Source organism: Herpailurus yagouaroundi, unplaced genomic scaffold (genome assembly GCF_014898765.1).
Source record: "Herpailurus yagouaroundi ecotype Mexico unplaced genomic scaffold, PumYag 160, whole genome shotgun sequence".
Taxonomy (NCBI): Eukaryota; Metazoa; Chordata; class Mammalia; order Carnivora; family Felidae; genus Herpailurus; species Herpailurus yagouaroundi.
This window is the reverse complement of record NW_024412401.1, coordinates 43,400,736-43,427,082: the sequence shown is the minus strand read 5'-3', so window position 1 is coordinate 43,427,082 and position 26,347 is coordinate 43,400,736. Positions and strand designations below refer to the sequence as shown.

At 45.4% G+C, this 26,347-nt stretch overlaps 1 protein-coding gene across 5 annotated transcripts in view; it reads left to right on the top strand.

Moving 5' to 3' along the window:
* Nucleotides 1–26,347, top strand: part of CDK5RAP2 (CDK5 regulatory subunit associated protein 2) — a 173,550-nt gene that overhangs the window by 8,615 nt on the left and 138,588 nt on the right. For 3 of the 5 annotated variants that reach the window (XM_040482125.1, XM_040482128.1, XM_040482124.1), the window contains exons 2-5: nucleotides 1,723–1,790; nucleotides 4,796–4,863; nucleotides 19,829–19,939; nucleotides 23,368–23,444. In XM_040482125.1, the coding sequence (XP_040338059.1) occupies nucleotides 1,723–1,790; nucleotides 4,796–4,863; nucleotides 19,829–19,939; nucleotides 23,368–23,444 (324 nt within the window). Of the gene's footprint in view, nucleotides 1–1,722; nucleotides 1,791–4,795; nucleotides 4,864–15,085; nucleotides 15,178–19,828; nucleotides 19,940–19,982; nucleotides 20,104–23,367; nucleotides 23,445–26,347 lie in introns of those variants that run through there. The other 2 variants (XM_040482126.1, XM_040482127.1) reach the window with 2 other exon arrangements.

The following is a 26,347-nucleotide window of genomic DNA, read 5'->3' as shown; positions in this document are numbered from 1 at the left end:
ATTCTTTGGCTTTGCCTGCCATGTAGTTTTCAACCGTGGTTGATCTTGGCTTGAGTAACTGATGGGCCATTTCAGCCAGTGGTGGTAAGTTAGTGGCTGTGGTGGAGAGAACCCAGACTGGAAATGTAAGGCCAGACATAGGCTAAACTTGACCGGTAAGCTGGTGTATGACCTAGGGCCCCTGGGCCACCATCTGCAAAGAAGGTGGTGGTCGAACTTGATTTGAACTTTTACTATTCAATTTAGAGAATGGAGTGTCTCCTTCTACTGATGCTTATTAGAGGGAATGGAGAATTATAGAAAATTAAAATGGAGGAAATCTCTCCCATTTTCCTACAGATGAGGGTTTTTAATATTTTTCTTTGTCTTTTAATGGATGTGTAGCCCACCTAGTTTCCAAGAAGGATTTGAGGTGACCCTAGTGTACATGTATTTAGTTTTTCATAGTTGAAGGCACATTCTACTGAAGTTTTTTCTCAGTTAGTTATCTTTACAGCAGACACATATTACGTAATCATTCTTGTGATGTTGGAATTTGTGATCTCCAGTTTTTTGCTCGGTTCTGACCACAAAGATCTGTTGCCAACTCCACAATTTGGTGATCAGGCAGAATTGTCCTAGGAACAGGATGGATTTGGATTTAGAAACATGGAGAGAACACTGCTGGGAAGGCAAGCTGAGTGTCCCTCAGTCTCTAGTTGATAGCTTGGGACGGGGAAGCATTATTGGGGGTTAGACAGAAAAGGCTTGGGTTCTTGACTTGGTTGCTGTGTGACTCTGGCCAGGCCGCTGAAATTATCTACGCCGTGGTGCCCCCTCTGAAAACGCGTGGCCTCTCGGGCAGCTCTCACGATGGTAAATCTTTTGTAAATTACAAAGCACTGTATGTTTCATGGTGACAGCAGTATTTTGCTCCCATTTAAGGAGTGCCCACAATATGCCAGGTACCTTGCTGAGCACTTTGTGTCTTGTTTGATTGCCAATTACTTACGATGTAGCTGCTGTTCTCATTTTAGGGAGGAAGGAAGTGAGGCTTGGAGAGGTATATGGCAGAGCTTCAAACAGAATCTGGGGTAGTGTCTTTTGTGTCAAACCACGCCTCCTATAATGGCTTAGTTTTCTGTCAGTGTCTTCAGATCCTCACTTAACCTATTTTTATAATTCAACCGGTAAAATTTCTTGGATCAGTGAATTTTGCATTTTTATGTGACATTCTTAAGGCATCTGAATTGGTGCCTACGTCTTGGGAGCTTATTTTTGGTTGTGAAAAGCATATTAATAGCGATAATACTAGGAATGACAAAACCAGTAGGTAACCATTTATTGAGTATTGTGTGCTGAGTGTTATAAACATTAACTCATTTAATGTTTACAGGTACAGGGTTGGTATCCCCATGTAAAATACGCAGTGGGACGCAGAAACACATTTATAGTTGGCAAAGTGCTTCTGCACCGAGCACATGAATGGCTCACAGAACACTCGATATATGAATGAATGAATGAATGAATGGATGAATGACCATCCTTACTGAAGGTCACTCAGCTATTAAGTGTTAGAGCCCCAGCGCCTGAGTTCTTAACCTCTGCGCTTCACGTCTCCCGGGTCACTCAGCTGTGTGTCCCTCATTGGCTGCGGCCTGATGATTGTCATGTGCAGTCCAGGCAGTCCTGACGGTCTGTTCAAACACTAACTCATCTCCTCCTGCACATGCTCTCTCCTAGTGGCCTTGTTCCCAATTTACCAGACGACGTGGATGGCATCAGCCCCATTGCTGGTTTGGGAAATGGTGGTAAGTATACAAAGCCGGTCAGTCTCTTGAGTAAGAGCGAGGGAAGTAGACACTAGACCATGAAGGCCTTTGGCCTTGAGCCTAGACTGGCCTTCGATGTCTCCGGGGCCCCGGGCCTCCCCTGGCATGGCTAGGTGCTCCCCGTGGGCGCTCGGTATTTTATATACCTACTGAGTTGCTGTTCACCTCCTCTCTTAAACACTGGCCTGGAGGAACTGATGTCCTCCAGGCCCTGTTTCGGGAGTTTTATTTGTCGCCACCAGACGCGAAGAGATTCAGCCGGTGTTTGCCGAGCTGAGCGCCTGCGCGGAGGCTGCGTGTCGAAGTGGTGACCTGGTCAGGTGTGGAGGGCCTGCTGCCCCCTGCTGCCGCGTGGCTGCAGGCCCTGAGCACTGCCCTCTGAGCGCGGTGTGCCAAGGCCTTCCCGGCAGGCCGCTGGCTTCCATCTGCTGGCCGAGGCCCAGCATTCCAACAGCAGCCTGCCCTTTGGAGACAAATAGTTGGTCAGACCACGGGACATGGCAGCGAGGAAATAAGCAGTCTGTTGTGCGGAAGCTGGGTTGCGAGGAGCGTCTCTGCTGGGCAGCTCGGCTTTTGCTAAGCATTCTTCCCAAGTTTTGTTTCTGAAAGAAGCGAATGCTATTATAAGTATCTTTGGGAAGTGCTAATAATTTGCCTTTTTAAAAATATCTGAAGAGATATTTTGACTTGTGGGTTGTTTTTTTCTCTTTTCCAAAGCGAGGCGACGTGCAGAAGGAAGTCTTTAGAACAGACAGTGTAAGTGTCCTGAGGTTTATTTCTGGAGAACACTTAAAGGCCACCCTCAGGTTTTCCATCAGAACCTGTTAACTTCTACCTTACACACAAAATCCAGCAATCTCTATTCTTCCTGTGGAAAATTGATGGGCCTGCTCCTTGCTTCAGTCCACAGTGTTTGTACATCACTCTGTGCCCAGCCCGGGGCTGAGTACTGGGATCCAACCTTGAACGTGGTTACAGTCAAGCCTAGAAGATAGTTCAACAGAGAAGTGTCATGACAAATCATATAAAAAAAGGTGCTGTGAGGGAGGATGAGGGGGAGGCGGTCAGGCAAGAGTTTGTTAAGACATTGATACTGGAGCTGAGACTTGATGAACGAGTAGGACCTAGATAGGGACACAGTCCTTGGTGGCAGAGCACGGGGTGTCTGAGAGCCAGGAAAACAGATCTGCGTGCCCTTGTCTGCTACTCAGGGTTCTTTACAGTGTGCCCCTGCCCACCTCCACCTCCGAGCCTCTTGTGCCCATTGGTTTCTGAACGCCATGCCTGCCTCTAGGCCTTTGCCTGTGAAGTTTCTTCTTCCTTTTGCCTTCATCTGCCTAATGCCTCTTTAAGACTCACCTCAAAGCTCACCACCTTCTTTGGCTCTCCCCAGGTTCGCTTTGGTGTTCTTTCCTCTCTGAAACTTACACATTTCACTTACTTCATTTATTCCTGTTGATTGGTGACTTTAAAAACCTCCAGAATCAGACCCCTTCCCTGAGTATCATCTTACTACCTGTGCTAAGCCACCGCGATCTCTGGCCTGGATTGTTCCAGTACTCTGGCTGGTGCCCTGGTCTCCCTCTAAGCTCCTTTCAGTCTGGTCTCGGCGAGGCAGCCCGAGGGAACCTGTCGAAACTCAAGTCCAGCCATGTTCCTCCGTAGCTTGGAGCCCTCTGGTGGCTCCCCAGTCCGGAGAAGAGCCTACAAAGCCAGGCACAGCCTGCCCCCCAGCACCTCCCTTACATCCTCTCCTGCGGTCCCATTGTTTAGTGTCCTCCAGGCCCCTGCGGCTGGTTCTTACATCCACTGGGCACCCTCCCACCTCAGTATCTCCCTTTGCCCTTTTCTTCAGGTCTGCCCAGAGGACACCTTCTCAGGGAGACCTTCCTGATTTAGCCACCTTACTTAAAATAGCAATCCTCACCCCACCCTGGATATTTCCAATCCTTCACCACTGAATTTTTCTCCATAGCATTTATCTCTTTTTAACATACTATCTAATTGCCCTCTTATTTTGTTCATTGTCTGTCTTCTCTCTTGAGACTGTCAGCTCCATTTGTTTCGTTTCCTGACGTGGCCACATCTAGAGTGGTGCCTAGCAGAGAGGAGGCCCTCAATGCATATTTGTTGGAAGAATGGATTCATTCATTTACTCAGTGCATGTTTCACCCAACACCTAAAAAGCACCAGGCACTTTCTACAGCATGGTACCAGTTTGTCTGCATCTCTGTCTTGCCTACTAGATTGAGAGCCTTTAGGCGGGATCAGTGTCTCTCTCACCATTGTTTCCCCAGCACTAGGATGGTGATTGGCACCGAGTAGGTGTGCGATGAATGTTTGTTGGAGTAGAGGAGCTGTGAAAAGCTTTGGGCGGTGGCAAAGTCTGTAATCGCCCTAAAGCAAGGATGGGGCAGTTTTCAACCTGTTGCCTGCTTTTGAAAACACTTCTTGGAACACAGCTTCCTTACTTATGAATTGTCTGTGGCTGTTGTGCTCCAGCAGAAGAGTTGACCAGTTATGACAGATCTTAGGCTCTGCTTATGGCCTACAAGAGCCTAAAATATTGATTGTCTGGCGTTTTAAGAAAAAATTTGCCAACCCCAGGCAGTTAGACATGCTTTAATTGCTGACACGGGAAGGTGGTATCCCGTTCAGTGAAATAACTTCCTGACGATCACAGAGGAAGCACCTATCGGGACAGTTGGGGTTGGCCACGTGCCCAGTGCGTTTCGTGGGTTCGTTCTCCGACAGGTTACACTGGGCCTCCTTGAAGTAATTTGTAAATACCTGAAATATAATGGTTTAGAGCTTTCCCTGGACTCAAGTCAGTAAATCACAATAGACAAAAAGTGCCAGCCGAATGTACTGTGGAAGCTGTTCATGTTTTTGTGTTTTTCTTTTCTGGGCTCTGTTCCCTAACAGGGATGCTGGGTGGTTTGCGTACCATGCCGTTTTCCTGTGTCTGTTTTACCTTTTTATAGTGCTCCCAAATGTGTCCGAAGAAACAGTGTCTCCCACCAGAGCACGGAACATGAAGGACTTTGAAAATGTAAGTGGAGATACCAGATCATCATCCCTAACAAATCACGTCTGCTGCCGCGGTGCAGGCAGGCCCAGGCGGGAGCTGTATTTCTTGCGAGGTGTCGGAGCTGGATCACGCCAGAGTTGCGGGCGGTGCTGCCTCTTGGGGGCGCTCTCCGTACGGCTGTTCCCTACCTGTGCAGCCGGCCCTTACTGTCCCGGGCCGGATGCGGGTTCTGACAGGACCAGCAATTTCCAGCTTTGGGGAGTTTGACGTATTTCTGGGGTCCTGAACGTCAGGATATTACCATACTGCCCAGCGGAGAGGCGCTAATATTTGCCAAGGGCTTCCCTGTAACGTGAGGCATGTTATTGATGGTCCCCACTTAATCCTTGCTATAACTCTTTGAGGTATTTTACATTTTGCAGATAAGTCGTAAGCCTAGGAGAGACTCGCTTACAGTCACGTAATGCTTGAGTGGTGGGGCTGGGATTTGAATCCAGGTTTTTAAGGATTCCAAAACCTTTATTCCTGCCGCTGCTCTGTGCCACCTCCTTGCTTTTCATAGGCTTCGTCTTTGTTGCTGTGGAACAAAACGCGAGCAGCCTGCGCCCAGGGCGGTTGTGTATAGCGTCTGAGGACGCCTTACGTGGTGATGGATTTGGCCTCCATGCTTAGTGTCTTCCCGCATTGTGTCTTCCATTTGTTAACAGAGGGGGTTTGTTGTCAAGGAACAGGAAAATAAGGTTATTTTCCCAATTCCAGTTCTCCTTAACAAGTTACCTGTTCAGCGCTCTCATTTGTCATGGGAAGAATTAGACCCTTCTTCATTTGCAGCCAAATGAAATCCATACTATGCAAGACACAGGAGATATTTATCAGGGAGAAGACGGAGGACAGAGAGAAGGACGTTCCACAGTTACGTCTCTCCCTCCCCGGTTGTCTTTACAGAACAGAGCGGTACTGTCTCTGGATTTAATTTAGAATACTCATTACTGCTAATAGTTATCTGCAAACCACCAGTGACCAATTGAAGAAATGACTTGTCAGATCTCTAATGGAAACAAGTAATTTCTGAGCTTTGAGTTGTTCTCATTTCAACTGTACAACTCCATCTATGCTGTGGGGTCTGGGGCCTCAATCAAATGAGATTTGATTATTCCACATCGTGTATAATTAAAACGTGCTCTGCTATTAAATGGCTGTTTCTGTTTTATCCTCAGAGTAAGAATAGCCACTGTTTATTGAGCTCTTGCTCTGAGCTGGGCACTTGAAAGATTTAGCTCTTCATGTATGTTACTTTAATATGGAAGCCGATCCGCCAGACACAGAGTTATTTAATTTTTGAAGGGCACGGCTTTGAATTTTATTTCTAGGTGGAAAAACTTAACAGAATCTTAGAATTTTCGTTCTGCATGTTATTGTCTGCCTTTTGAGCCGGAAGGAATCTTAGACTTGAGTCCAACCCTAGGAGAAGCTGAGGTGCAGGGATGTGACCTGGCAGACCGTGGCCCCTGGACCCAGGCTGCCTGCAGGTTCACTGCTCACGAGTGACCTCGGGCCAGTCGCGTAATCTGTCTGCACTGTCTTTAGACTGGGCCTGTTGACAGTTTCTGCTTCTTGAGGCTGCTGGCAGGATTAAGTGAGCACCTCTCGGCCCGACGCAGAGCTCCTCCTCCTCTTCACTGTTGTTAAATTCGTTATTAGTTTTTCTACTCTGCCGTGTGATTCAGGTGTCCCTTCTCCAGATGGGTTCTGGATGACCTAAATGCTGTTGTTCTGGAAGGCGAGAGGGAGTCTTCTGTGCCGATACGTTTCAGGATTTATGCTTTTTCTTTATGGCTGTGGTCCTCCGGCTGCTGTTAGGTTTTTATGGCATTAATATTTTTTATTGTAGCATTTTCAAGAGCAAATTCTGCCGCTGAAATTGAAATGACCACAGTGTTCCCAGTGTCTCCCTTTCAAGTCTTTATGAGTCGCTGAAATGTTTCATTTGGCCTGAGCTACTACGCGCATGAGCTCTACGCAGAGGTGGTCCGAACTTTCTGTGGGATGCTTGTAGGCAATGCTGTTGGCGTCGAATGCTAATTTTAAAGTCAGCATGCATATTAAGGAGGGGCTGGAATACTTTTGATTTACAAGGAAGTTCATGATTACTCTTACGCTAGTCTCAGCTGCTGGGTAACCGAACATCAGGGTCTATTAGCTAAGGTCTAGCAAGACCTCGGCCTTCTTCTGGTTTGCTCAGAGTTCATCCATTCATCAACAAATGTTTTCAGATATATGCTCTGTGCCAGTCTGTGGTCTGAGGCTCGGGAGTCTGCAGTAGATTAAGACCAGGGAGGTTTCCCTCTCATGAGACTCACAGGCCGGTTGGGGAGATAGATGGGAAAATGGTGCAGCGACAGAGGGAAGTACAGAGCACGGTGGGGCACAGAGGAGGGCTCTGAACCTGGCTGGGGGGATTCAGGGAAGCCTCCCTGGAGGAAGTGTTCCTCGAGCTGGGTCATCAGGGACAAGTAGGGATTAGCCAAGGTGAGAGGAGTGGGAGAGCATCCCAGGCACAGGGACTCAACCTGGGCAAGCGCAGCGAGAGGTGTGCTGGGCGCAAGGAGTTTAGGGGGTTGTAAGTTCCCGTTGGCTGGAAGGAGGCTGTGTCAGGGGGTCCTGAGAGCAGTGAGGCCACTGAAGAAGGCAGGGGTCAGGGGTCTCGAATGTTACCCTGCTTTGGTTGACCTTTGTCCTGAAGATGAAGGACGGCCGGTGGGGGATGCTTATCTGGGAGGGAAAAGACCAGAGCTGTACTCTCAAAGAGCCCTCCCCTGGGCTGGAGGCCTGGCGACAGGCTGTCACTGAAAGGCTGCTCCGTGGGGTGGTGCTGGAGCTACGTGGCTGTGGTCGGGAGAGGTCAAGAAGTGAGGCTGAGACTCGGATCTGGGGGAGACCATCCCGTCCCTTCGTTTGACACACGGGCGCTCCGAAGCCCAGAGAGGGCGCTGACTCTTCCAGGCTGGGAACCAGGTCTTCCACACAGGTGGCCTTTCCTGCTGTCCTCTGCTGTCCCTTCTGTGTGAAAGCCACTTGCCTCCTTGTGGGTCTTTGCATTGCCGATCCTTTGTCTATACCTGCATCAGGTGAGGTGGTAATCACCTGTAGGGCAGGCCTTAGGGGGAGGAGCTGGCAAGTCTGCCTGTCTTACTGGTCCTTTCCAGGTGACAGCACAGTGGGGGCTCCCGGACATCGACCGGAGGAGGCCTGGCAGAGGCAGCGTTTTGTAAGACACTGTGCTGTGTAGTGTGGCCTGTTCTGGGTACTCAGGCAATTTCTCTTTCTCTTTCTCTCTCTGTCTCAACATTTTTTTGGTGAGTGGAGGAGACCCAGAATCTGGATCAGTATTGGTGAGTGGAGGAGACCCAGAATCTGGATCAGTATATCCAGTCCAGGTAGCTGTCTTTATCTGTATATAGAAGAATTTAATTCTGGCTTTTTCTGTGACCTTCCGGACAGAACATGGCATGGGTAGCTTTCTGCCTCTCTTAATACTGGTGGACAGCATTATTTCATGACTACTAGTTCAGAAAGACTTGTATTAAGAGGAAGGGCTTGAACTATAATTTACATAATCTCTTAGTGTGGGACATTCCAGGTTGTTTTGAATTTTTCACTCTTACAAAGCTTTGATGAGTCTCCTCGTGTAGGTCATTTTACAGTTACATGATTATGTCCTTAGGATAAATTCTGCTGCTCTGGTCTCATACCCGCCTGCCCGAGGTGCTGGTGTTCTTGTGCCCAGGCCCCTGTTCCTTTGTGTTCAAAGTTCCTGGTCTCAGCTGAGGCAGGCGGAGACCCGGCCCTGTGTAAGGGGCTGCTTCCGTGTTGCTGAGGTCAGCACATGCCTCCTTCCCTCACAGCCTGTGCTCTGGCCACACAGCCTGCTCTCACTAACCCACACGGGCAGGGCCTTCTCCGTGCTTCTCCCTCTGCCTAGAATCCTTTTTCCCTCTCCTTGAGTGGCAGGACCTTCGTGTCTCAGCTTGAAGTGTGACCTTGTTAGAGAGGCCGCCCCTAACTCCTTCCCCAGCTCTCTGGAGACCCCCATTATCTTGTCTGACAGCAGGCACTCAGCACCGGCCTTTTCCACCATGGATCTTTCGACTATTTGTACTTCGGTGTTTTATTTGTGTGCTTGCTCAACGTGCGTCTCCTTTATCCCTAGTACTCAGCGCCCGACAGGATGGTGGGCGCTTGATAAGTATTTGTTGAGTAAGTAAATAGACAGACGAGCTTGTAGAAGAAACTAGATCTGTACATTTTGGTTACCTTGTCTGTAAAATGGGAAAATAATTTTTGTCTCATTGGGTTGTGATAAGGATTGAATCGGGAATGCCAGGACCGTGTAGTGGGAGGGGGACAGAGCTTGGAGTCGGCGTGGGGGCACGCAGAGCCCGCCTTACAGGAGAGCAGGCAGCAACCAGGCAAGCCGAGGCTAGGGACGCAGCATGAGGGGTGCGTTTAGAACAAGGCAGGAGACCAGGAACCGTGTGGATGCGAGTCCGTGGAAGGGGCTGAGGACTGTCTGTAGCTGGCCGACTGCGTGCTGCAGCCACTCTCCGTGGTGCTGGCTGTGTTCAGGATGGGGCTGGCCAGCACCGAGGGCCTTTGGATTCAAGTTTGGCTTGTGGCCGGTGGAATGTCTGGTCGGGGCTAAGCACCGGGGTTCACCCGTGCTTCTGGTTCATCCTTGGCCTCCCGCTTACCATTGGAGGCTGTGTGTTCTCATACCTTTGCCCTCCAAAAACCTGGCCAGATGGCAGGCTGGGCAGTGTAAATTTTTACAATCTTTTTTCTGAAGGCCATTTGGAAAGAGATTTTTATGGTCATAAAAATAGTATTACTCTTGAGCCTCGTAATTTGTTTTGGGGGAAATTTGTCCTAGGGAAACAACCCAGTGGGAGGAAAATGCCGTGTGCGTGAAGCTGTTTGTTGCCACATTGTGTACGGTTGGGAAAAATTGGGAACGAGGGAATTACGTTTTACATTTGTTATCTCTTTGTCTTGCAACAAGTTCCTGAGGAAGGTGTTTCACAGATGAGGAAGCTGAGGTTGGAGAGATCAAATGACTTGCCTGTGAGCTTGGTGTGTTGAGAAACTGGAAGAAGGCTTTGATGGTACAGCCTGTCTGCTTTCCACGGGACATCCTGAAACCATAAATGCTCAGCAGAGAGACGGCTAAATCACTGACTGTGAATCAGTTCAGCGGTACCTAGCGCTGTCATTGACTTGATACTTACGTGCGGTTCTGCAGCAACGTGAAAAATACTGAGGATGTAATGCTAGGCTGGAAGGAATATAAGAGGAGTTGGTTTCATAATGTAGGTATATTCCAAGTGTTGCTTGGGGCTCAGTTTCTAAATTCTGTTACTGCTGCAGTATTGTTTGCTAATAAGCAGATGTTTGCCTAGTAACCGTTTTAATGATTTGAGGACGCGAGGAGAGTATTGGACTCAGAAACTGATTCCAAAGTGTCCTCCTCATCCTATGCACCTCGTTGAGCTGTCGCTGGCGGAATTACCTCACGTGCGGTGTTGTCGACCAGAGGTGAACTTGGAGCGGCAAGAGGTCATGGTTTTTATGACGTCTAGGTGAGTGGTCTAACAGTTTTTGGACTTTCAAGGAGCATAAAAAAAATTGACGGTGGCCCAAAAGATGTGTCCGTTGAGGGTTTGAGTGAGAAATGGCTGCCCTCCATTTCCCGCTTGCCAGGTGCCTTAGCTCATGGTGTTGTCACGACACTCCTGTGAGGTGACAGATTTTTATCCTTATTTATAGATGAGCCAACAGTGGCTCAGAGATGTTAAATAGTTTTTCCAAGGTCGCATGGCTCACAGGTTGGTGGCCTTGGGAGTTCAGTCTGTTTTTGTTGACCCCATGGCCCCCTTGCTCTTAGCTCCGGCTGCCTCAGGTCCAAAGATGCCTTGGGGTGAACCTCAGCTTTGGGGGCCCCGGCTCCAGCAAGCTGCTGAAACCGATCACCAGAGTCAGGTGAATGGCTGCGATTTCAGCGGGGCCTGGTTGGAGTTGCCCTGATTCTTTCCTGCGTTGTTGGATTTTGTCTGTCTTCCCTTCCTGATGGAGCTCTAGGCCAGGCAAGGCTTTTGGCCAAGGGAGGCAGGCAGGGTGACAGCAGCTCCTTCAGAATCTGTCCTGCTGCGCGCTGGGGCCTCCCTCCAGCTTCGGAAAGCACCACCCCATAATCACGTTGAGACGTTTCCCGTCTCGGATGACTGCAGTTCCACAGTCGCCCTGCGGCTCCGGGGGCTGGGACGTGGCAAAGTACAGCTCACGCGTCAGCTTGCTTGTCAGCGTTAGGTTTCTAAGTCGTGTGTGGTGGGTTTTATCTTGGGGGTATTTATTCTTGGTGTATGGTAAGCTGTTTTCACTTTTTCCAGCTCGAGGTTTTTGTTTCTTTTTTCTCTTCTTGAGGTCGATTCTCTTAAAGGGGGAGATACAAATGAGAAAAATATTAATATATTTTACGTTCTTGTACTGTGCTAGGCACAGTACCAAACGTTCTAACTAATTTCTTTCAATCCTGTAGTAGGTCTCTGAGATAGGTATTCCTTTAATCTGTAGAAAGGAATCCAGGCGCACAGAAGGATGAACTTGACTAAGGTCCTACAGCTAGTAAGGTGGTCTGGATTGTATTCATTCATTCGTTTGTGTGTGCGTTAACAGAGGTCGACTGAGCATCCCCTGTGCTCCAGACACTGTGCTAAAGCCTTAAGGGAAACAGCCATAAATGGATAATATCCCTGTCCCCAAGTGGATTATATTCATGTAATTGGCATGATAATAAATAAAGGAGTACAGATTGTGAAAAGTTCTAGCAAGAAAACCAAGAGTTCTGTGTTCAGGAGTGACTCAGGTGGCAGTCACAGTGGTGGGGACCACTTGAGATTGTGTAGTCAGGAAGGGCCTCCGAGATGGTGCCATTGGAGCTGAGGCACCGGGCACGTGCTGCGGGAAGAGCTGTGTGGGCAGACAGGGGCTTGGCTTATTTGAGGACCAGAAAGGAGGCCGGTGGGGCTGGAACATTGCGTGACAGGGTGATAATAGGACGAGGCTGGCGAGGAGAGTGGGGACCAGATCGTACACCTCTCTGTGCCCATGGCAGGGAGTTTAATTCTAAGAGTGATGGACAAAAAACAATGGGGTGATCTGTACTAGATCTGAATCTGAAGACCGTGGGACTCTCTTTGCATCACATTGCCTTCAAGAAATTCTTAAATGTGTCCAGCCACCTGGGCAGCCGTTGGGCACTTGGTAACTGTCTCTTTATGATTTGGGCTGGAACGTACAAGACACAAGTGTGTGGTGCCCGACCTCTTAGAGATGGATTGATTAGAAAAAGCAAGTTATCAGCTGGTATAATGCAGTGTGACAGTTGCAATGATAAAGTAGAGGGTATATGGAAACAGTTGGAAGGGTCTCCAGTCCAGCCCGATGGGGGTAGCCAGAGAAAACTTTATGAGGGAAGTGGTATTAAGTGGAGAACTAGGCTGGCATTGTTGTGGAAAATAGGGTGCCTGTACCTCATTGTATTCACCTGGGCCGGTCTGGTGTTTGCATTCACCTTCTGAAGGCTTATTTGCCTTTTTCTTGTTTTTTAAAAACTTCTTTACCTATATGCAGGATACATATTCTTTCGAGTGTTGCTGAGAATTTTAGCAGTGTGTACAATGTGGGTATTTTAAGCAACCTCCATAAATATTTCATTGGTAGTTGAGTAATAGAATAAGGTTCCTCTTTATAGGAAGCATCTGGTGGGGTAGACTTTTTGTTTGAATGAACGTTGTATGTGCTGTTTCCTTAAAACATTTAAAGCAAGGCTTTAATGAACTTACCAGTGGTTTCTTGTGCTGTCCTTGTTAGCCACAGAGTTGAAAACTTAAGTGCTAACAAGAGGGCCAAGGACAGTTTGATGTAGAGTGTGCATATCATTTTCTTTTATCCAGTTATAAAAATATGTTGGTTAAAAAGCATTATATATTCTTACCAATTACTTTTTTTAAATGCTGAAAAAAAACCCAGTGGGGATCATATTATCATTCATTAGTACTGTATTATCAGTACTATTTTACTGTATTTCATTTTAATTATTTAAAAAAATGTTTATTTATTTATTTTGAGAGAGAGAGAGAGAGAGAGAGAGAGCGAGCAGGGGAGGGGAGAGAGAGAGAATCCTAAGGAGGCTCTGTGTTGTCAGAGCAGAGCCCGATGCTAGGCTGGATCCTAGGAATCCTGAGATCATGACCTGAGCTGAGGTCAAGAGTCAGGTGCTCGACTGACTGAGCCACCCAGGTGCCCCATCGTTTTAGCAATTTTTAAAACAGCTTTATTGAAATATAAGTTACATGAAAAAATTCACCAATTTTAATGTTGAATGAACTTTGACAGATGTGTACTGCCTTATAGCCTGTCATAATCAAAGTATATATATGTGTGTATATACACACATACATATTAATACACATATATATATTAAATGATTTTTTTTTTTTGGTATATGTGTGTATATACAGTTCTAGGCTCATGTAACCATCACCACAATTAGAATACAGAACATTCCATAATGCCAAAAAATTCCTATGTGCTGTCTCTTTGTGGTCAGACCTTTCTTCATCCCAGACCTCTGGCAGCTAATGCTCTGGTCTTAGTCCCTATAATTTTGTTTTTTCCAGATGTCTTATAAATGGCATCACACAGTAATATAATCTTTTGAGGCTGATTTCTTTCCCTTACCATAAGGTCTTTGAAATTCATTCATGCTGTTGTGTGTATCATAGTTATTGATTATTATTAGTCCATCATATGGATGTACATTTTATTTATTCACCCTTTGAAGAACATTTAGGTTCTTTCCAGGTTTTGGTGGTTATTATTAAAGCTGTAGTAAACATTTGTGCACAGGTTTTTGGGTGAACATAGGTTTTTATTTCCCTAGGGTAAATCCCTAGGATGGGAATTGCTGAGTCATATGGTAAAGGTAGTGTTTGTGTGTGTGTGTGTGTGTGTGTGTGTGTGTGTGAGAGAGAGAGAGAGAGAGAGAGAGAGAGAGACTGCCAAATGGTTTTGCAAAGTGGTTGTGGCATTTTGCCTTCCTATCAGCAGAGTATGAGGTTTCCATTTGCTTCACATCCTCATCAGCGTTAGGTATTCTCAATTCAAAAAAAATTTTTAGTCATTCTAATTGGTACGAAAACTCATTGTAGCTTTAATTTCCGTTTTCCTAATGGCTGAAGGTGTTGAAAATCTTTTCTTGTGATTATTTGCCGTCTGTATGTCTTCTGTGAAGTTCCTTTGAAAATCTTTGGCCTGTTCTTTAGTTTATTTGTTTGTTTAATTGGGTGGTTTTCTTACAGTTACATTTTGGGGTTATTTATGTATTCTAGATACAGTTCCTACGCTGGATTTGTGATTTGCACAAATCCCAGTAGGTAGCTTTTCTAATCATTCTCTTAACACTGTTTTTCAAAGCAAATGTTTTAAAATTCTGATGAAGCCCAATTTATTGATTAAAAATTTTTTTTTAAATGGATCATGCCTTTGGGATTATAGGTAAGAACTGTATAGCACTAGGTCTCAAGGATTTCCCTCTGTCTATTCTTCTAAAAGTTAGATAATTTTATGTTATACATTTAGGTCTATGATCTAATTTGAGTTAACTCCTGTTTAAAGTATGATAGGTTGAGGTTCATTTTTTTTGGTAAATAGATGTCTAATTGTTGGGTCGAGGTTGATTATTTTGTAGGTGGATGTCCAGTTGTTCCAAAGCCATTTGTTGAAAATGAAAAAACTGCCCTTTCTCCATTGAATTGTATTTGTACTGTGAGAACTAATAAAAGAACTTTGCTTAGAATGCAGTTGGGTGCCAGCAGGGGGAGCTTTCAATCCGGTCTCTTGTCAGTGGCACAGCCAGCGCGAAGAGAGGGCTCCTTGCCTTGCCCTTAGATACTACTTTACTATCCTAGCAGGAGGAAGAAAGGTTTCTTACACCCGCAGACCTTCACCCCCCTCCCCCACCCCCCGCAGCAGCCCAGCCATCCAATGAGAATCAACCATACTTCCAGCTCCCAGTTTACTCTAGTGGACTTTTAGTTTACAACAGCCCATCCCGTCCCCCCCCCCCCCCCCTTTCTCTGTAAAAGAGCACTTCTCGCCTTTATTCTCTGGGTTTGCCTGTGGGTCTGCAGCAGCTTGCTTGTCCTGGATTGCCATCTCTGCTATTCTTGAATGAACTCATCTTTTGCTGGTAGAGTAAATGGCAGTTTTATTTTTAAGGTTAGCGGTTGCTTTGTCAAACACAAATTAGCTGGGGGCACCTGGGTGGCTCATCCAGTTGAGCGTCCGACCCCTGATTTTGGCTCAGGTCATGATCTCGCGGTTCATGGGTTTGAGCCCCGCATAGGGCTCTGTGCCGACAGCGCAGAGTCTGCTTGAGATTCTGTCTCTCTCTTTTTCTCTGCCCCTTCCCCATTCTCTCTCTCTCTCTCTCTCCCTCTCCCCCACTCCCTCAAAAATAAATAAATAAATGTTAAAAAAAAACTAATTGGCTGTAATTGTGTGGGTCTGTTTGTATAGTCTGTTTCTTTGGATTCTTTTTCAAAATTGTTTTCACCCATCTAGCTCTTTTACTGTTCCATGTAAATTTTATAATCAGCTTGTTTCTAACTATAAGAAATCCTGTGGGGATTTTGATTGGGATTCTGTTAAATCTATAGGTCAGTTTGGAGAGAATTGGCATCATGAATTTGGTAAGCTTCTTCACTTATTTAAGTTCCTGTTTTCTTCAGCATTTTGTGGTGTTAAGCATACTTCATGGTTTATTAGACTTATGTTTATGAATTTAAGTGTTTTGGAGGTATTGGAAAATGGTATTTAAAAAACTTTCAGTTTCCAGTTGTTTGTTGTTAGTGTATTGAAATAACGCTTGATGTTTGCATTTTGACTTTGCTAAACTCACTTATGAATTCTGGGATCTTTTTTGTAGATTCCTTGGGATTTTCTACATAGATGATCATACTATCTTCCGATAAGGATGATTTTAGCTCTTCCTTTCCAAATTGAATGCCTTTTATTTTTTCCCTTAACCTTATTACACTGGCTAGGACTTCAAATGCAATGTTAAATAGAAATTGTGAGAGTGGATATCCTTTTCCTTTTTTTCTTTAAAAAAAAATTTTTTTTTTAAACGTTTATTTATTTTTGAGACAGAGAGAGACAGAGCATGAACAGGGGAGGGTCAGAGAGAGGGAGACACAGAATCTGAAAACAGGCTCCAGGCTCTGAGCTGTCAGCACAGAGCCCGACGCGGGGCTCGAACTCACAGACCGCGAGATCATGACCTGAGCCAAAGTCGGATGCTCAACCGACTGAGCCACCCAGGCGCCCCACCTTTTCCTTTTTCTTAGTGTTAGGGGAATAGCATTTTTCATCTTTAATTAAATATATAAATATAAATATAAATATATTTATAAATTTATAAATATATATAAATATATATATATTTATAAATATATATATATATATTTATAAATGTATTAGTTTCTTGTAAATACCCTGTAGCATAAAGGAAGTTTCCTTTAATTCCTGGTTTGCCAAGTATTTATCTTGAGTGGCTGTTCGGTTTTGTCAGATGTTTTTCTGCAGCTATTGATATCATATTTTTTTTTGTTCTTAGTTTTTTGGTCTGGTGGATTGCATGGATTGATTTTTGAATGTTGAATTAGAATTAGCTTTACATTCCTGGGATAAGTCCCACTCATGAAGTATTAATCTGTTTTTTCAGTTTGCTAAAATTTAGTTGAGGATTTTCCATTTATGTTCATGGGTGACTTAATCTAGTTTTCTAAGTCATAGTTTTCTTGTAATGTTTTTGTCTGGTTTTGGTATCAGGGTAACATTGCCCTCTGTAAAATGAAGTGGCAGAGTTCCCTCACCTTCTGATTTCTGGAAGATATTGTATAGAAGTGGCATTATTCCTTCTTCCAATATTTGGTAGAAATTGCGACTGAAATAATTTTGTTTTGGAGTTTTCTTTTCTGGAGGGGTTTGAATTACAAATTCAGTTTTTAAAATAGATAGATACAAGACTATTCTGTATATCTATTTATCTTTGGTGGATTTTGATAATTTTTACTTTTCTTGGAAATGTACTATTTCATCTGAGTTGTTCAATTTATATGCGTAGAGTTACATGCATTATTCTCTTACTATCCCTTTAATTGCTATGGGATCTGTTGTGATGACCTGTCTTTCATTTTTTGATATTGGTAATTTATGTCTTTTTCTTTTCTCTTTTTATCTTTGCCAGTCTTCATCAATCATTTGAAAGAGCCATCTTTTTAAATGATTTTTTTTTCTGTTTTCCGGCTTTCCATTTTATTGTTTTCTGTTCTTACGTTTATTATATCTGTCATGTTGCTTGTGCGGGTTTATTTTGTTCTTATTATGGTTTCTTAAGGTAGAAGCTTAGATTGTTGATTTGAGACATTTCTTGTTTTCTAACACATTTTAAATAGTATAAATTTTCCCCAATCACTACTTTAACTGTACCCTACACATTTTGATATACTTGTATTTCAAAATATATTGCATTTCAAAAGATAATTCAAAATATCTTCTGATTTCCCTTGAGACTTCCTCTCTGCCCCATGGATTGTTTAGAAATGTGTTAATTTCTAAGTATTTGGGTATTTTCCAATTTCTTTCAGTTACTGATTTCTACCTTAAGTTTATTATGGTCAGAGAACATGGTTTGATTTTCAGTTCTGTAAATTTGTTAAGGTTTGTTTTATGACCCAGGATATCCATGAGCATATCCATGAACAAGCAAAGTGAACCTATAGAAAGTTGCAAAATAGCACAACAACTGGGGCGCCTGGGTGGCTCAGTCAGTTAAGCATCTGACTTCAGCTCAGGTCATGATCTTCCAGTTCTTGGGTCCGAGTTTCGCATCGGACTCTGTGCTGCCGGCTCACCTGCTTCGGATTCTGTGTCTCCCTCTCTCTCTGCCCCTCCCCTGCTTGTGCTCTCTCTCTCAAAAATAAATAAACATCAAAACAAAATTTTAAGGGGTGCCTGGGTGGCTCAGTTGGTTAAGCGGCCGACTGGCTCAGGTCGTGGTCTCGCTGTCTGTGGGTTCAAGCCCCGCGTCAGGTTCTGTGCTGACAGCTCAGAGCCTGGAGCCTGCTTTGGATTCTGTGTCTCCCTCCTCTCTGCCCCTCCCCTGCTAGCTCTCTGTTTCTTTCTCTCTTAAAAATAATAAACACTAAAAAAAAAAAAAAATTTTTTTTAAAAACACAACAACCAATCATATATACTGCATCTAGATTCATCAGTTAGTATTTTGCTACGTTTGCTTTATTCTTTCTTTCTGTCTCTCCCCACTCATTAGAGAGTCAGTTGCAGACATCATGACAGCATCCCTATGTACTTGAGGATGTATCTCTCTTAGGACATTTTACAAAATTATACCACTCTTACCTAATACAAAGTTGTTATTCAGATTCCCCACTTATCCTCATGGAGCTTTTTTCTTTTCTTTCTTTTTTTTTTTTAAATTCAAGATTTACTATATGATTTCATTGCACTTAGTAATCATGCCTCCATCACTTCCATTTATTTAGAAGAGTTCCCCAACTACTTTTACCTTAAGATTGTCATTAAGACTTTTGAAGGGTTCAGGCCTGCTGTTCCCTGCTGTTCTGCAAATGTCCTTATATTTGGATTCGTCAGATGGACTGCTTCATTAGGTGCAGGCTAAAGGCTGTGGGCAGGAACATTTAAAATGAAGTCGCTTGCTTTCAGTGCTTTGTTTCAGAAGACACTGCATGTCACTTTGCCCCATCACTGGTGACATTTAATATATTATCTTGATTTAGGTGGTGTCTACTGGATTCCTAAATTGTAATGGACCTTTTCCTTTAGTAATTAATAAGCCATCTGTGGGGTAATAACTGGGTGAATGTCATGTTCTCCAGTGATCTTTTATCAAATGCTTTTAACATTGATGATTCCTTTTTTTTTTAAGGTGTATTTTTGAGAGAGAGAGAGAGACAGAGAGACAGAGTGTGAGTGGGAGAGGGGCGGAGAGAGAGGGAGACCCAGAATCCGAAGCAGGCTCCAGGCTCTGAGCTGTCAGCACAGAGCCCGACACGGGGCTCGAACTCCCAGACCTCAAGATCATGACCTGGGTCGAAGTTGGAGACCTAGCCGACTGAGCCACCCAGGCGCCCCTAGCATTGATGATTCTTACCTGAATCAGTTATTACTGTCATGGTTGGATAATGGTGATTTCCTTTTTTTAAATTTGTTTTTATTTTTATTATTTTTTTTAAAGTTATTTATTCTGGGAGAAAGAGAAAGTGCAAGTGGGGAAAGGGCAGAGAGAAGGAGAGACAGAATCCCAAGCAGGCTCTGTGCCGGCAGCCCAATGCGGAGCTTGAACTCACAGATTCTAAGATCATGACCTGAGCTGAGATCAGGAGTTGAACGCTTAACCGACTGAGCCACCCAGGCACCCCTATTTTTATTTTTTATATTTTATTTTTTTTTAATTTATTTTTTTTATAATGGTGATTTTCTCTTTTATTCCTCTGCATTTACTAACTGGATTTCATTTGTGAAGAAGAGATTTGCCTTTCCTTTTGTTTTCTTTCTTTTCCTTTCTTTCTTCCTTTCTTTACTTACTTATCAGCAGTGTGGAGTCACGAATTCTTTTCTTCAGTCATTATTCATTCAAGTGCTCAGATTGTCTTAAATTCGACTAGCGAGAACCACTTAATTCTGGGTTGGTACAATTGCAGCAAAGGTAAGTTTTCTCTAGTATTTAACATTTCAGTCCATTCGTAGCCTTAGGAGCTACAGGGATTAATGCAGGTACTGTCCTTCAGACCTTACTTTTGATAACCCTTCTGTGCTTATTTTCCAGCAAATCACTGAATTGAAGAAAGAAAACTTTAATTTAAAGCTCCGCATCTATTTCCTGGAGGAAAGAATGCAACAGGAACTTGATGGCCCCACCGAACACGTCTATAAAACTGTGAGGTCCCACTTCCCACGGCCACACCTGGTTTTTTTCTCAGAGTCATTCCCAGCAGAAATTTGATTAATATTTGTTCTCCGAGTTAGCCTGAATAGACAGAGCTGCTTTCATTTAACCTGAATGGATTACGGGGAGCATAAAACAATAGGATGACCTTAATAGTAAGCAAAGAGTTGCAAGATTAATTTTAAGGGATTCTGTCTCTCTTTTTCAAATCCTAATTCTGATTTACTCTTTCTATCTCAGTTGCCTTTTCCTAATTATTCATGATTGAGACAAAGGTGGTGAAATGGTGGAGTGTCTTTGGAATTGCGGCCTGCTGTTACCCACTAACTCGTGTAGCTGTAGGCAAGGCCCTTCAGCTCCCTGGGCTTGCTTTCGGAGTTAAGTGATAGTCCCTCTGTCACAGGGTTATTTGTGTGGATTAAAATGGAATGGCAGAGGAAAAGCCCTAGCACACAGTCAGTGCTTGGCGATGATCCTCGCTGTCTGACAGAGGCTTCCCTTGGCAGCCCGCAGTGAGGTGCCCTGGCTGTCTGTGTCTGTGCCCTGGCTCTTCTGTATTCCTTGCGTGCTTGCCTGTGACGGTCAGAAAAGCGTCTGTTCCCATCTGAAGTGTTGACCTGGGGGCCTCTGCCTGAAAACAGACCTTGGTGCTGAAAGTTGAAAACAGAACTTGGCTTTCCTGAAAAGACATAAGTACAAACAATATTTCAGTGCCCATTTTTTGGCTTTCTCCAGCAGATTAGCCCCTGGCCCGGGGAATGTCTCCGTCTTTTCTCTTCTGAAGTTTGCACCACTGGAAACTTTTGAAGGGGGAAAAAGGACTCTCCTTGAGTTTCAGCAGATGGGACTTAAATGGGCTTGTCTTGAAGAAGGATTGTACTGTACTTCTGAGCCTTTTCAAGAATTGAAAAGCTCTCTTGTCCCTTAAGGCAGTTTTTTTTTCCCCCCTTCAGTGTGGGGGTGGAAAGGCAATGAGGATGTCACCTTTTCTGGAAGGGAGTGATGATACAATCATAGTTTGAAGGAAAAACCAATAGCCTAAAACATTTTCTGTGTAAGTATGGTTACACACTTCTAGGGTGATAGGGAGCCAAAGCGTGTTAATTGCTTGCTCTTTGTAAGCCACGGTCTTGGGCATTTGGACATTTATCATCTTATTTTAACTCTCACGACAGCCTTGTGCAGTGGAGATTATCCTCATTTTACAGAAGAGGAAACTGAAGTTCAGGGAAGATCAGTAACTTGCTGGATGTCACAAAGCTACTATGAGAGGTGTATTCTGAATATAGGCCTGCCTCATTTTACTCTGCTGTTTAGCTTTTTTTTTTTTTTTTTACACTGTCTGATTAGATGACCTGATTTAATTATACTTTTATTTCAAGTTGTTGGATAGGTAGGTGTACATGGCTCAGAATTCAAAAAGCATCAAAGGAATACACTAGAGAGACTTTCATCCACCCTTGTCTCCTGGTTCCCCAGATGTAACCGATATTATTAATTATTTATGCAGAGGAATTTTATGTATGTACAAGCAGGTGTGTGTGTGGGTATAAATCTCCTTTTTACATAAACGCAGGCACGTTCTGTTCTGTACCTTGCATTTTTCTTTAATAATAAGGATAAGGATATCTTTTCCTTAACAGTAGTGTAAGGGCATCTTCATTCTCTTTTATAACGAAATTCCATTTTAAGCTTATAAGGTGTCTTGACTTATGGTTTGGAGACTGATTCCCATGTATTATAAGTTTATAACTTCAGGTATTGGGGCTTGAAAAATTGGTCTCGTGGACATGTTAGCTCTCCATCGTTTTAGGTTGGGGGTGCCAGTTAGTTCATCAGAAAGCAGTTTAGATTATCTGGTGTCAGTTCTTAAATGGAAACTCTCTGCCCTTCTTAGAGCTGAAAAGGTGTCCTCTGTTTGAAGGCTGTTGCTGTAGGGTCCTCACAAAACCGGCTGAAGACCGGTGAACTGTCATGCATTGATCTTTATGCAAAGATCAGCTTCTCCTAACAAAGTTTGGTCTCGTAGATGACTTCTTTAGTGCCTGTTGTTGACCGGGAAGAAGATAACGCACTGGGAGCCCTGTCTGCTAGGCTCTTCTCATTTGTGAGCTCATTTGCTCCTCAAATCCCCTATGTCAGGTAGGGCTTGTGTGTTTCATTGGCGCTCGAGTGACCTGAGAGAAGAAACTTTGCTCTCTCACCTTCTGGGCTTGTGCTTCCAAGGACGACTACAGGCTTGCACTTCCAGTTTCATAGTTGATGCCGGTGTGCAGGCAAGGCCCATGTCTGCCTTGTTTACCACGCCGTCCTCAGCGCTTAGCCCCATGCCTGTCCTGTCACAGGTCATCGGTATATGTCTGCGACCAGCCCAGGTTAGCGGGTTGATTTCCATTCTGGCTGACTTCTCAGTCTCGGGTCCTCATTCCCCCAGGGCTGCTTGGCAGGAAGGTAGGAGGCGTGTCCCCTGAGATTATAAATTTTACCGGAAATGTGACTTTTATTTAAAATAACCCACATGGATTATGGATGTGAAATTGGCATGAATTATTAAAACAAAACAGCAAGATTTCGGAGAAATCTTGGATTTATAGCAATCCTCCACCAGCTACGCACTCAGACCTCAGGCTCTACTTGCGGGAGTTCATCTGCTATTCCACCTGGGATACATTCATGGACAGGTTTGAGAAGCCCACCACTGCCCCAGTGTCTCACACTGCAGTGTCTTTACCAGAGCTTCTGTCTTTGGGTTGTCACGTGAGTTAGAAGCCCGAGGCCATGTGTGACTCCCTTCGCTGCAGTCAGCTAAGAGGAGGACGTGTGGTTGGAGAACGCTGTGGTGGCCCTCACAGACAGCTTGCCCCACGCGGTTGTGGCTTTTTTGTAAGTGCCCCGAAATCTTACACTGAAATGAGACAGGCAGTGGTGTGGCCTCCCACTTATCCATCCACGTGTTTTATTTACTTACTTATTTATTTATTTTGAGGCTGTAACACGTTCCCACTGCTACAGCCACCACATGCATGATTGTAAACAAGCAGAAGTAATTGCCTTGGAATGGGAAAAGCAAACTGCAGAATTGCTTGTAAATTTGCCTGGCGGAGGGCAAACCATTTTTAAATCAGCCTCACTTGTATGACATTTATGCCTCAGTGTTTGAGTGCTCTGGCTGTTAGAAGCTTGGAAAATTTACATAATTGTTCCAAGTCTTGAGGAATCCAGGGCTTCCTTTTGAGACCACCAGTGTTTAATAATTCCCTTCTCCCTGTGCCCTGAGGCTAATGAGGTTTTGAATCTAGCATCTGCCTATTGTAAGCGTCCTGTAAGTTAGTCTGTGCGGAAAGCTGTTTCCCCACCGCGCACGTTCTGGGGTCCCGTATTTCACGTTGTTTCTTTTCTTTCCTAATCTTGACTGGAAGAACATCGAACTGAAGGTGGAAGTGGAGAGTCTGAAGCGGGAGCTCCAGGAGAGGGAGAAGCTTCTCATCAAAGCCTCGTGAGTACCTGTCATCCTGTCACAAGCTTGCAGGGTGCCCGGGGTTCCGGGGGGTGGAGGCTGGCTGGGTCCATAGAACACAGCCTTGTGTTTTCTGAGCCAGTTGTTTTCCTACTGGGCCCTGAGGACCCCAAGGAGGTGTCCGTTTTTGTTGAATTACTTAAAATATACTTAACAGGGAAAACGATGTGATCTTAAGTGTGCAGATGGCGAATTTGCACTAAAAACACCTGTGGGGCCACCATCCAGATCGAAAGCCGGAACATCACCCACTCCCCAGAAGTCCCCTTCTCCACCAAGATAACCACTGTGCGGAACACTGATGGCATCGGTGTTTAGTTCTGCCCACTTTTGAACTTGATAGGAATGGAGTCCCGTACCGTACACGCCCCCTTTTGTGTCTGGCCTCTTTCCTCAGCAGCGTGTTTGTGGGATCCACCCATGTCCTTAATTCTATCAGCAGCTCATTCATTTTCATTGCAGTAAAGGCCCTAGGGGCTTGCAGGAATTCTGAGGGACTCTGGTGAGTGAGGCTGGGACGCAGAGGGTAGGGCTTTAATCAGAGGAACTTGTTTTTGTATCTGTTTAATGCACTAGGGTCTCTTACAATATTTTGTTTAAAAGAGGTGCTCTGCTTAAAACACGTTTGAGAGGTATTATTTTAATTAATCAAATAGTTAAATATTTGTCGAACAACAAGCCCAGTTCAGAGAATACAGTCGATGACTCGATTGGTTATTCATTCATTCGTAAACATTTATTATGTAATTGTGCCGCGTATCGAGGATTTGAAAAGAGACGTCTCCCCACTTCAGCCTTGTAGCACGCTTGTAGACAGAGTATAATGGGGGCACGGCGACAAGAGGGCGTTTGTGGGTCTGTTGGGGCACCGAGGTATACAGTTTTGCTTGGTGAGAGTGGAATGAGGCTTGCCGGGGCTGACCCACCTTCCACCAAGGATCTGGCTGAAAGCTTGGGTGGAGGCACACCATTTGTCTTGGTAGCTGAGCTCCTGCTGGATCCAGTGGGCCAGGAGCATGGACTCTTTGGCTTAGGGCACAGCTGCACCGCTCTGGGCCGGGCCATATCATTCCTTTCATTGTCACGTGGCCAGCAGCTGGAAGTTGGGCTGCTGCTGGCTTCGAGGAGACTAGGGGCTCCCCGGCCCAGACCTCCCTCGCTTATTGCCGATCTTGTACGCTTGGTATTTTCTGAACGAGTGAGTGAATGAATGAATGAATGAGAAAACTCGATTGATAAGTTTTTGTTTTTGTTGGCTGCTGTTGCACAGTTTTTGTTTGTTTTTGGTTTTTGGTTTTTGGTTTTTTTGAAGCACATCATTCTCTGGCACGAAGTCAAGTCAACTTTACCAAGTCTGGAGGTCAGTAGTAGAATTTGAATTTGGTCTGTTTCGTGCTCAGCGCCCTGCCTGCTGCAGGTCTTGGCTAGGACTTGCCGTTAGCGGGCGAGTACACGCGGAAACCTGAACTCACAAAGGCGGTGTGCGCTCCTCCATACAACACACGGGGCTGAAGGTTTTCAGGGCTCGTGCACGCATTTGTGGGCGTAGATTCCCCAAGCTGCCCACGCAGACCTTTTTGGTCTGACTAGTTTTTTTTTTTTTTTTTTAACGTTTATTTTTTGAGACAGAGAGAGATAGAGCATGAATGGGGGAGGGTCAGAGAAAGAGGGAGACACAGAATCGGAAACAGGCTCCAGGCTCTGAGCTGTCAGCACAGAGCCCGACGCGGGGCTCGAACTCACGGACCACGAGATCATGACCTGAGCCGAAGTCAGACGCTTAATTGACTGAGCCACCCAGGCGCCCCTGGTCTGGCTAGTTTTATTAATTTATCCAGAAAAGATTTATTAAGCAGCTGTTCTGTGCTACACTGGGCTAGGCTCCCGGGGATGCAGTGGTGATCCAGACAGGCTTGCATTCTAGAAGGGGCGATGGTGATAAAATACTCGGGATGGTAAGCGGATAAATACCAAGTGGGAAAAGAGCCGTGAGGAAGACAGAGGCAGCGGGGAGTGTTGACAGGGTAGGAACAGGTCCGTCAATAGAGACGTATTGCAGGGAAGGGGCCCTGAGGGGGGAACACTTAGGTGAGGTCTGAGGAGCAAGTAGGAATTAGCTGGTGCACGTGCAGTCCGAGGGAATATGGGAAGTCTGGGGAGGTCTGTGTCTTGTCCTGCAGGGTCTTGAAGCCACAGCAGAGATTATCCCAGATAAACGGGAAGAAGTCACGGGTTTGAGCAGCTGACACAATCAGATTTAGTTTTGTGGAGGTCACTGGATTCGGAGAGGAAGGCGCTTCGTAGAGGGAGCGCGGGGCGGGGAGGCAGGGAGACCAGTCAGGAGGCTCGTCAGGTAGTTCAGGTGAGAGGCTACCGATGGCGAGGGGTGGGCGGCCTGCAGAGGCGTCTGGTGAGCAAAATCAACAGGGCTGGGTCACGGATGGGGAGGGGGATGTCAAGGCTGACTCCTAGGTCAGGGGCTAAGAGCGCGAGCTCTGTGGAGAGTGTCCGCGACAACGTAGCTGCTCCGGCGTTCTCCCTGCCAGTGCCTCGTCCGACACACGTTCCTCGTCTGGCTCACGGATACTGAACACGTTCTGTTCCCGCTGCTCTGGCTTGGCCCTGGCGGCCCCTTCTGCTTTTCCTGTCGCCTAGCTGACACCGAAGCTCGGGGTGAGCCCCGCCTGGCTGCCTGTAGCCCACGTTTCCATCCCTTCACAAGCTTCCCTGGCAGAGAATCACACTCCCGCGTGTGTGCCGGCACTTTATAGTTTATAAGACCCATTTGCATCCGTTTGGATGCCATCGTTCTCCTGGGAGCCAGGCAAATCTCGAGGAAAGCCTCCTTGTGGACAGGGGGGAGTTTAGGCCTGGAGAAGGGA